The 12,477-nt window shown below is 36.1% G+C and overlaps 1 protein-coding gene across 1 annotated transcript; it reads right to left on the reverse strand.

The window, feature by feature from the left end:
- Positions 1-326: 326 nt before the first annotated feature.
- Positions 327-9,045, reverse strand: LOC119524633 (olfactory receptor 14C36-like). Its single transcript, XM_037823340.1, has 3 exons — positions 8,126-9,045; positions 2,188-2,192; positions 327-394 (listed from the first exon to the last, which is right to left on the reverse strand). Exons 1-3 carry the CDS (start codon positions 9,043-9,045, stop codon positions 327-329), a joined length of 993 nt encoding a protein of 330 aa, XP_037679268.1.
- Between the last annotated feature and the right edge of the window lie 3,432 nt (positions 9,046-12,477).

Here is a 12,477-nt window from a genome sequence, read left to right on the forward strand (position 1 = left end):
TCAAAATACTATGATATTTTTTGTGTGTTGGGTAGTTGGGTAGAGGGAGATGTTGAAGAAGGCATGAGTGTATTTTGCACATAGATAGGTTTTTGTGTCCCAAGGATGGAATATGGTAGATTTTATTTTCTAAAAATGCCTGCCACTATACCTTACATTCACAACTTTTCTAGAAACTTAACCCTCTCCCAAAAGACATTCCATGGCCCCTACACTTGAATCCAGAAGGAATTTGTGACTGCCTCAACCATCAGAATATGACAGAAATAATGTTCTACAATTTCTCAGGATTGTCCATAAATATATGTGCATTTGTACTTGTTTTCTTAGTAATACTTATTTTTGGATATTCCAGACAGCATATAAACATACTGACTTCTCTTATGCTGCCATACTGTAAGGAAGCAAAAGCTCTCCACATAGAGAGACTAAGTGGAGAGAGAGAGAGAGAGAGTGAGTGAGTGAGTGAGAGAGAGAGAGAGAGAGAGAGAGATAGAGAGAGGTGTCCAGGCAGTTCACAAATGCTTCAGAACCCCAGTGTTTCAGTGCCAACCACCATCAGACCACATGGGAAACTCTGAACTGCAGCCACACAAATGAGCTTGTTCTGGGTTCCTGACTCACAGAAACCATGAGGGATAAAATTATTGTAAACCAGTAAACATTGGGGTGATTATTATGGAAGAAGGATATTTGATCTTAGAAACCTTCCATGGATAGCTCACATATTGCTAAAATTTTTGCCATTGTTTATTTTATTGTACCTTGTTAGATTTTATTTGCTAATATTTTGATCAGTATTTTTTTATTTTTATTAATGTTTGAGTAATGGCAAAAATTTCTCAAAAAATGTTCTCACATATTTTGGTACCAATGTTTGCTAACCTCATAAAATACCTTGGTTATTTTATGTTGGCTCCTTTGATATTCAAAATACTTTGAATACCCATAGAATATACATTTATGCATCTGTAGAACCACTTTGGTCTTTATTTTAGTTGATTGTTATGTCTGAATAAATTTATTTTATGATTATGTTAAATGTATTTATCTCACCCATTTTCATCTTTATTTTGAGTCAGTATTGGTAAATAAAATACTTTATCTTAGGTTTCAGAATGTACATATAGCAACTATTTCTTTATACTCTTTTTTAAAATAAAGTCTCTATTTATCTTCTCTTACATCCTCTTTTCCCACACAATGTATTTTTGGACTTATTTCATTTGTTTAATGACACTTGCATGGGATTGTGGAGATTGTCGAGTTTCTGCAATGCATCTTATTTCTTTTTTCACTAAATCCATCACTCACCATTATTAATCCTTTTCATTTCTGAATTCATCCCAAATTGTAAAAAGGATAGAAGCACAGAAAATATTGAGTGTCTCAGATCCACTATGGGAATAGAATCAGCTCTGTGGTTTACAACATCTCTCTTTCCTTTGTGAGGTTATTTTATTTCTAGCATATTTGATTCCCTTGGATTAATATACTGGGGTCTTGATACTGACCCCAAGATCTTCTTCAAGTTTAATGATTGACTGAACATTCTCACAGAACTCAGAAAAGTCATTTGTACTTAGAGTTACAATTCACTGCAGTGAAAGAATAGAGAGGTGAAATAGGCAAAGGGAAAAGGTGAGTAAGGCAGAGTCCAGGAACTAGGTGTCCTCTTCCCGTGAAGTCATGCAGGCAGGACCTATGTGTCCCAGAAACAATCTGTGACAATATCCAAGGACTATTGCCAGAAAAGCAACCCCACACCCTGTTGTCCAAAGTCCTTATTGGGGATAAATCGCATATGAATGGAGCACCCTGTGGCTGAGCTTAATTAGTCAGTTTTGCAGTCCTCCAAATGCTGAAGTGATACAGCATAGCCCAAAGCACTCACCATAAATTGCATTGTTAGCAGAAACTATGTGGTTTGGCCCAAGGCTCCAGGTATACAAAAGCGCTTTCATCAGTCAGGATATTCTAAATGCTTAGAGATTTTCTTAGGGAGCTGGTTAAAGACAAATTCTTTCTTTAGAACATACAAGTTTGAAACATTCCAAGACTACTGAGTTAAATCTTTATTTCACAACTGGTAAATCATTAAAACCTTAACCTGAATGTGAAGCTATTTAGTTCAAATCTTCCAATTGGTTTCCCAAGCTCATCCCCTAAAATCTGGATACTACCTACCTAGTCTGTAAATTTCACTGATACCCCCATCTTGGTCTCTGAGAATAGTTATCTATATGTGTGTGTGTGTTTGTGTGGATGGCTATATGGACAGGTAGATTATATATATGTTAGGATGAAACCAGTAAATTTCATCCCCTACAATAGGGCATTGGAACAAAATTGGATTTATGTTTTAGCCAATTAGGTTTTGTCTCCTGTTCCTAATATATATACAGTAGAGATGACTATTCTACCTAAGTTAGTGCTTCTTGGTGGGTAAATGGGATAACGTGTACATTTAGAGAACAGTGCCAGCCACAAAAATCATGGACATTTATTTCCTAGATCTCAATGTTCTCCCAAATGGAACTCTACAAAAAGCAGAAACTTTCATTGTTTGGGCCAATACTCTCAGTATTTTAATTGTACCAAAGATTCTCTGATGAAGCCCAAATGTGTCACAGAAAGTACAAAAACATAATTGTCATGCTGTTACATGATATTTAAACTAAAGTGTGAGGGAAGCAAGGGAGCAAAAAGTCCGTCAATGGACTAACACTTCAGAATGAAAGACATATATTCAATAAACATACCCAATACAAAAAACAAAAACAAAAACAAAAACAAACCAAGAGATTAAAAGACGATGATTTGTTTCATAAATAGATAATGCAGGAATCCAAAATGTGGTTATCTTCTAACTAAGTATCTTAACAAACTTGTATGATAGTTCTAAACCCAGATACTAATCTGTAAAATAAGGGGATGTTCTAGTTTGCTAATGCTGCAGAATGCAAAACATCAGAGAAGGATTGGCTTTTATAAAAAGTGGGTTTACTTGGCTACACAGTTGCAGTCTTAAGGCCATAAAGTGTCCAAGGTAACACATCAGTAATCGGGTACCTTCACTGGAGGATGGCCAATGGCATCTGGAAAACCTCTGTTAGCTGGGAAGGCACATGGCTGGTGTCTGCTCCAAGGTTCTGGTTTCAAAATGGCTTTCTCTCAGGACGTTCCTCTCTAGTAAGCTTGCTTCTCTTCAAAACATCACTCACAGCTGCACTGAGTTCCTTCTCTTTGAATCAGCTCATTTATATGGCTCCACTGATCAAGGCCCACCCTGAATGGGTGGGGCCATGCCTCCATGGAAATATCCCATCAGTTATCATCTACAGTTGGGTGGGGCACATCTCCATGCAAACAACCTAATCCAAATGTTCCAACTTATTCCCCACTATTATGTCTGCCCCACAAGACTGAATGAAAGAATATGGCTTTTTCTGGAGGACATAATACATTCAAACCAGCACATTCCACCCCCTGGACCCCAGAAAAACATATTCTTTCCAAATACAAAATACATTCATCCCACAATACCACAGAAACTTAAATCATTTCAGTAAAAATAGTTAAGTACAAGATCCCATCAAAATCATATATAGGTGTGGTCAGTCCTAAGGCATACTTTTCCTTTAGCTTTGGATCTGTGGACTTAGAACAAGTTATATGCTTCCAATATACAAAGGAGGGACATTCACAGGATAAACATTCCCATTGCCATACGGAGAAACAGTAAGGAAAACAGGGTTAACAGGATGAAAACAGTTCCTAAAACCTGCAGGACAAATTTCATTAGATTTCAAAGTCTGAGAGTCATTTACAGAATAATGTTGCATCCTTGGGGCTTGAGAGAGCGGGAGTCTAACCCTTCCTAAGGGACTTTGTGGCAGCCCTTTCCTCTCCAAACACTTGGGTGAGTGCTCCAACATATCCACACATTGAGGAGACCACCTCAGCCCCACCTTCCTCAAACATCGGGGCAGCTCCTGGATTCCCTTCCATCTCTGGGGCACATGCTCAACCCCTTCAGAACAGTGTGGTGGCAGTCAGGCTCTCCCCAATTCCCTGGGAATGTGCTCCACCCTCTTTGGGGCTTGGGGTGGCAGGACATTTCCTGAGCATCGAGGCGGAAGGCCCACCCTCGACCCCCAGGGCAAACTCACCCTTTCCACGCGTGTGGGCTGCTCCACTCTCCCAGCCCAAGGCCTCTTGACTCCAGACCTCAACCTCCATGGCTCTGTCTTTGAAGAAATTTTTCCTTCTGTTTGTTCCTTGTCTGTCTCCTCCAGTCCAGACTGGCAATGGCTCTGTCTGTAAGATCTCACAAAAATTCTGTTGGCTTTGCATGAAGCACACAGGGGTCAAAGCCATCAGACAATAGGACTTTCCACAAATCCTTTCTGGATAATTCCATCTCCAATCTTGGCTTGCACTGAAATGGTGGCTGGGTTCCATGTTTGGTTACAACCTCACATTGGGCTGTAGCTTCTGGGATTCCACCCCCTGGAAGCTCATAATTTTCCAAGCCATCAGCTTCTGGTTTCTTTGAACCCAAGAGTTCATTTCTAAGTTTATCTCTCTCTGCTCGCATTTTACTATAAGCTGCAAGAAGAAGCCAGGGTACCTCCTCCACATGTAGTCTGGAGAGCTCCTCAGCTAAGTATTCCAGGTTGTCACTTTCAAATTCTTCCTTCCATCTGACAGCAGGACTCAATTTTGCCAAATTCTGTGCCACTTTAAAACAAGGATCACCTTTCTTTCAGTTTGCAACAACACATTCATCATTTCTGCATAAGTCCTCATCAGAAGTATCTTTAGAGTCCATATTTCCATGAACAGTCTCTTTAAAGCAGTTTTGGACTTTTCTATCAAGCTCCTCACAATTCTTCCAGAATCTTCCCCTTATCCATTTAAAAACCCGCTCCAACATTTTTGGTATTTGCAAATATGGCAGCAAAAGTACCCCACTCCTGGTACCAAAATCTGTTCTAGTTTGCTAATGCTGTGGAATGCAAAACACCAGAGAAGGACTGGCTTTTATAAAAAGGGGGTTTATTTGGCTGCACAGTTACAGTCTTAAGGCCATAAAGTGTCCAAGGTAACACATCAGTAATCGGGTACCTTCACTGGAGGATGGCCAATGGCATCCGGAAAACCTCTGTTAGCTGGGAAGGTACATGTCTGGCATCTGCTCCAAGGTTCTGGCTTCAAAATGTCTTTCTCCCAGGTCATTCCTCTCTAGCAAGCTTGCTTCTCTTCAAAACATCACTCAAAGCTGCACTGAGTTCCTTTTCTTTGAATCAGCTCATTTATATGGTTCCACTAATCAAGGCCCACCCTGAATGGGTGGGGCCATGCCTCCATGGAAATATCCCATCAGTTATCATCTACAGTTGGGTGGGTTGCATCTCCATGCAAACAACCTAATCCAAACGTTCCAACTTAATCCCCACTATTATGTCTGCCCCACAAGATTGCATGAAAGAATATGGCTTTTTCTGGGGGACATAATACATTCAAACCGGCACAGGGGACATAGTTACCAATCATATAATGGTGTTGATGTGTTACCCAAGGTAGAAAATTTAAAAAGCTTTTCACAGTTCTTACTACAAACTAGTATGGCTATCATGGATTGACTCTGTTGATTATGATGTGAGAATAAAGGATATGTGTATTGTATTATAATGCTAGTAATAATTGCATGGCCCATAAGGTATTCATAGTCTGGAATTTTATCCCTTTACTCAGAGATACACTGATCATTCCTAGTGCTTACTGAATTTTGGAGATTGCCATGCCACCTTGTTAGCAGATGGGCCCATCTGACTCATCTCTCCAGTAAAATTTGAGCAGAAATGACAGGTGGAGATATAAAGAACTGGTGTGCAGTTTCTGTGTTCTCTGCCGCTGTGCGGCAGACCCTGTACTAAGAAAATTCACCTTCTCCTCCTCCAAATGATTTATAAGTTTTGTAACAGTTAAACCTCTAACTCCCTTTCTTTCCAAATGTACATCAGGGCTTCTTATAACCTATCTACTTCATCTTTGCATATGGTGATGCTTCTCAATGTGAAAATGTATATTTGAGAAGTCTCTTTTCAAATGCAATCAGTAGTATCTGAAAATTCCATATCTGTGAATTCACCTATTTGATGAAATTTATTTGTAACCCCAAAGTCAACTCTTGTGGTTCTTACATGGACATGTGCAATACAGCAAAAATATTGAGTTGAGGTTGAATAAAGCAACTCTCTGCCTTCTTGTTTCAGCTTCTTACTGTAAACACGTGTACTTTTCATGATGCATTTAGTGCTATGTTTTTCATATTTTGGTGCTTTTTGTTAATGATTTCACTCTGTAACATGGTCCTTTAGCATAGTGCAGATGTACTATCCAGTGTCCTTGAGCACAGGAAGGCTGTGATGTGCCTTGTGGAGAAAATATTTATATTAGATAAGCTTCATTGAGGCAAGAATTGTAGTGTTGTTTGCTGTGGATACAATGTTAATGAATCAAAAATGTATTTTAAATGAGGTGTTTTCAAACAGAAACACACAGGAATTAAGGTTTTGTATTGATTGATTGTTGGAAATGTGAGTAGAAAACTTGCCATAAACTAATCTTTTAATTACCCTGACACCAATAGTTCCTTATTCACTATTTAGTGTTCCCAGTGACTTTCTATAATATAACTACTAGAAGTAATGATATTAGACATGCTATATTACATTTTTCACTGTTGAAACTTTTTTTAAATGTGTACCTGGAACATTTAAAAAATATTTACTAAAATTTTGTTTACTTGTGAGTCCAAGAGTCTTTCTCCACTGTGGATGGTAAAATCACTTTGGAAAGTTGTGGAAAGGGCTACACTGGCTTATATCCATATTTGGGAAGGAATTCATGAAACTGATGTGTTTTAGTCAGATTTAAATAGTCACTTGGCTCCAGGTTGGTGTGTGTTCCCATTATTTCTTCTGACTTGAAGATATTTTTAGTAAATGCTTTACCTCGTATTTTAAGGTGACTGAATTCTTATTTTTTCAACAAGCGAAGTCTCTGTCAAGGACAACAATGCACAAATCACCTCTGATGAATCTCATTGGCAGATATTGTGAGCTTGAATGTACATTTGTTGTATTAAGCCACCAAGAAGTGAGAGTTACTAGTCACTGCAGTATAACCTACCAAATACTGACTGATACTCTTGAATACAGAATAAAACTTCCAGATATATGACACTGATATTTTAAAATAGTAAATGGCAATATTTTTGTCTCCTTGTTGGATTTAATGGATGAATGGACAGGCATGTGATAGTGTGAATAGAAAACACATACATTATCTTAATCAATCTTGGATATAATGTTTAATATATACAAGCAAGTAAAAGTATCCCTAAACCACTTGGAATTTTGACTAACAAAATTTGGGTTTCCTTATAAGAATAATTTATCTGTATGTTTAGGAGAGCACTGTAAAATGTTTCTGATCCCCTTATACACGACCCCTCTCTTTTCACAGATAAATTTCAGTAACTTTTTTTACTTTTGTTAAATTCAGTTTTATTAAGATATATTCACATACCATTGAGTAATATTTTTATAGTCCTCAAATTAAAATATATTTTCATAATTATTTTGTGAATGAATAAATGATTGAATGTTTTCATTTATCCTATAATATAAATTAAGGAATTTCAAAAGTTATTGACAGAATATTCATTCTAGGTTTATCAATATTTAAAAAAATAGGCAAATATAGAAGATAAATTTTAACCTAAAATATTTATAAGGATAACATTTTAAGTTTTTTAAAACTTAAATTTTAATGAAAGAAATTAGTGTGTCAAAAATGCATGATTGTAGCTTGCTTATTCATAACACCAGATCAAGAGGCAAGGGCCAATTAAGATCACCCAAAAACCTCAAATAGGAAAGATTCTGATAAATTATATATTTTAATTAACTTATTTCTTGAGCTTACACCAATTTTATATAAATAACCCCAGTCAATAAAATAAAACCAATCAATAATCTCAATTTATTGTTGAAAACATGAGTTTCAACTAATTACTTTGGGTGAGCCAGTTTCCTATGAATGTCCTGAATACAATATTCTTTTCATGATTTTCCTTAGGGCATGTTTTATTTGATCATTTCTAAGACTGTAGGTTATCGGGTTCAAGAGAGGAGGAACTATGGAATAGAATACAGAAAGGACCATATCCTGGATGGTTGCAGAAATTACAGAGGGCTTCAAGTAGACATAAAAGGCTGAGCTGAGGAACACTGAGACCACGAGGATGTGGGGAACACAGGTGGAAAAGGCTTTTGCTCGGTCAGCTCCACTTGGAAACTTGAGCACAGTAGAAAATATGTGAATGTAAGACCTGAGGATGAAAATGAAACAGCCACCACCAATGCCTAGACCAGAGGCAAGAATTAGGACCTCATTGCCAAAGATGTCAGAGCAGGAAAGCCTCAGCAGAGAGGGGATATCACAGAAGAACTGATGGACCACATTGGACTGACAGAAGGACAGCCGAAAAGTATTGCCTGTGTGGAATCCTGAGTAGACCAATCCACTGAGTATGGAGGCCAGCGTCATCTGGACACAAACCTGAGTGTTCATGATCACAGGGTAATGGAGGGGCTGACAGATGGCAACATAGCGATCCTGAGCCATAATAGTCAGGAGCATCAGTTCCACATACACAAAGAAAACTACTAGAAAGATCTGAGCTACACATCCTGCCTCTGAAATGGTGCTTCTGTCAAGCAGAGAATTGATGCATGAATTAGGGACAGTTACAGAAATGTAGCATGCATCCAAGATGGACAGATTCCTGAGGAAGAAGTACATGGGAGTGTGGAGGCTCCTGTCAAGGGTTGTGACAATAATAATGAGAACATTCCCAATGATAGTCACCAAATATATCAGAGAGAATGATATGGCATGCAGAATCTGTACTTCCCATACATCAGAAAATCCCATGAGGAGGAACTCTGTCATCATCGTAGAATTGGGCATCTCTGGGAATCAAAGTGAGTTTGAACCTGGGAAGCAAGAAGGGAAGCCCTGATCAATAAAGAATCAAATTACAGGAGGATGGATCTTAAATGTTTTACCATTCACCCTATTTAAATTTAACCCATAACAATGGTACTAATATTTTGGAAGGAAACTTATGTGGTACTACATTAGCCTCCATAATATTCTTATTCTCTCTGTAGGAGTGAAGTACAAATCACAGCCTAATTGCTCATAGAAAGCTATTTCCATGGGGATGAGCAATTTCCTCATATATATTTCATATATATATATATATATATATATATATATATATATATATATATGGAAGGAGAAGAGGGAGAGAGAAAGAAAGAGAGAGAGAGGAGAGAGAGAGAGAGAGAAAGAGAGTCTAGATACAATCCTAAGGATCTTTGAAGAAAATGTTGAACCCTAGATAATTGGAATAAAATCTTTTGGATTTTCCTAGTTTTTCATTTTTATTTCGGGTATACAGACAATATAGGAAAAATAATCTCCTTTCTAGAACTAGTCTTTTATGGACAATAACATAAAAAGTATCTTAATTTCCTTGTGCCAGTATGACGTATGTTATTGAAATTATATGTAGTTTTACTTACTCCAATTTCTGAAACAGATCACATCCTCTTTACCTCTTTACCTCGTTTACACCACACTGAATTTGCTCCACATTTCTTCCATTGAATTCTTATTCTTCAAGTTATTTTTCTAGTCATCTACCTCTCCTTTTGAAGAGAGATGTGTTCCTTCTATCAATGTAGCCAAGAATTCTGCTTCCTCTTTCTCTTAGAACTTCTTGGATGTGCTCCTAATGGTCCCAGATCCTCCTTAGTTTTCCAGCTTTTCAAAATTTTCAAAGAAATTTTTGCTCCAATTGTTGAAAAACAAAGCAAAACAAAATTGGATCACAATTATTGCACTTGTAAGTTTCTGCAGAATTAATTTGGCTTTTCTTTTTTCATCTTAAATTACAAATTTTGCTCTTCCTTTCTTTAATCTTGACATTTTTCAACAAAATTAATGAACTTTCTTACTTCATTTTTGCATCACTAAGAAACTTATTAGTTTGGGAGACCACATCCTTCCTGGTAGATTAATTCTTGTTTCTTGCATTACTCTGATTTATTCACTAATGGATGTATTAACCAGCTTTACACTTGACTTACCATTGTTACCTGCATTCTTTCAATTCTCCTCAATTATTCTTTTATAACACTTTCTTCTTATTCCCTATAATACTACTAATAATAGTAACAACAATAATAACTCTGACAGATGGAAAAATTAACGAGTTTGAATGAATGTTACAATCCTTTATTTGAAAAGAAGGATTTTCCAATTCTGCTCAAATCTTTACAATTTGAACTCATTTCCTACCTCCAAAAACTTTTATGATCCTGCATCTGCTCATGTTGATCTGTTCCCTCAAACATCTTTCTGCTCTTCTCCTCTGCTGTGAATTTATCAAATATCATGCATATGAATTTTTCAAAGACAATCTCTGTGAAGACTGTAGCTACTTTTTATTGAATCAATCTTATGATATTTTTCACAACACATTGAAGGGAAATGGAGCAAATACTTTTCCCTACCTGTTTTTGTTGTTGTTCTTTATAACTTTCTCAAGGATTGTATCCTATGTACCTTTGTGCCCTCCCTGAGTGAGCTAAGTTCTTCACCCATATTTGATATTAAATAAAGATTTTTAATCACTGAATATTAGCACTTCAATAAAATACTCAAATCACTAATTCTTTATCTGAACATCTTTTTGTGCAGAAGATGAAACTGTTCAACTCCATCATTGAGATGTTATGTCTACATGTTTAAATAATTGAACTAACAGAAATCGTACATTCTTTATAGGTTTTTGAGGTTGATTGAAAAGAGGGAAGAAAATAATGGCTTTAATGATTAAGAGCATGGCTCTAAGTTCCAGTTTTCTAGATCAGAATATTAGCTACATCACTGGCATGAAATGGGTAGTTTTTCTAAATGCTTGGTTTTAGTATATTTACCAAGGTAGGAAGAATGACCCCTAACTCACAGAATATGGTCAGGGCTGAATGAGATGATGTGTGTAATTCACATAAGACAGCACCCAGGAAATAGTACACATTCTATGTTATTAGCCTCAGAAACAGTCATCATGATGTTATCACAATGAGTATTGATTTGTACAATATTCCAAACATTCCAGACACTTAATAGATAAATTTCATATATTATTTCTAAATCTGTTAATGATACTGAAGAGTAGAATTGCATTCCTTTTTAACAGAGGGCAAAATACCTGTGAAAGTTTAACAGCTGTTATTTTCACCAAAACAGGTTGCCTCTTTTTGAATGGTTTTCATTCTCTTGCTGCATTCAATCAACAATTGATTATTCAGGAGACTCTGCTAGATTTAATGACTCTTTCTATTTTCAAAGAAGGTCCTCATAATTTTATGAAGATGAGCTAATTATAATCTAATATACTATGCTTCATCTATTACTATATTAGGCACATTCATCAAGTGCCCAACATATTTCTAGGCAAGGCAAATTATCCTATAGCTGAATCACCAGGACCTAGTCTATAGAAAAAGAAAATATGAGATTTTGAACCTATCACCTTCATTTACTAGATATGTTCAGTGATCAACACCCTTAACCCAAGACATATTTCCATCTTCTGTAAAAATAGGATAATGTTATTTATTATTGTGATCAACTTAAATCATATATGTTTATTAAATGACTTGCTCATTGATTCATTGAGTCAACAAATGTTTGTGCACCTATTTACTGCTGCTATGCAGGAGATCTGTGGCTAATAAATGAAACAGAAAGGGTCTATAATCTTTTGAGTAATCTCTATACAATATTAAAAGAGAGATATTGTGCTCATTTAAGCATATGAGGTAAAATCAAATATTTAGATAATCTTGTGAATAATCTCTAATACAATATTAAAAGAGACAATATTAATAGATTCTGATCATTTAAGCATTTGAGGAAAGATCAAATATTTTAGATAATTTTAAGTGCTTTGAAGAAAATTTGATTTCCCATTACATTGGTTTGCCTGAAGGAATAAAGTCTGGAATTTAAATCCTAATTCTCAAAAGATGTGAAATGAGTTTTTGCCATGCTAAGCCAATCTTGAGAGAAGAGCAAAGATCATGTCAACAAATAATCATTTTCAAAGATCCCCCTAATTTTTAAGCTAGAATTTCATTTTCAAAAGATTTTCTTCATTGGTAGTAAAAGTCTGAGTTGGCTAATCTGAAGATATTTTTTATACCACAAAAGTAGAAAAACCTTCTTTAACTCACATAACAATTTAGATAAAACATTCTGATTATATTGTATAATATTTTCTAAAGCTCTATAAAATACTTTAAAGATATACAGTTAAGTGTAACT

This window comes from Choloepus didactylus, assembly GCF_015220235.1.
Source record: "Choloepus didactylus isolate mChoDid1 chromosome 11 unlocalized genomic scaffold, mChoDid1.pri SUPER_11_unloc3, whole genome shotgun sequence".
NCBI classification, from domain to species: domain Eukaryota; kingdom Metazoa; phylum Chordata; class Mammalia; order Pilosa; family Megalonychidae; genus Choloepus; species Choloepus didactylus.

Coding starts and splice junctions, on each gene's coding strand:
- LOC119524633 (XM_037823340.1), bottom strand. CDS start 9,045: ATGCCCAATTCTACGATGATGACAGAGTTCCTCCTCATGGGATTTTCT.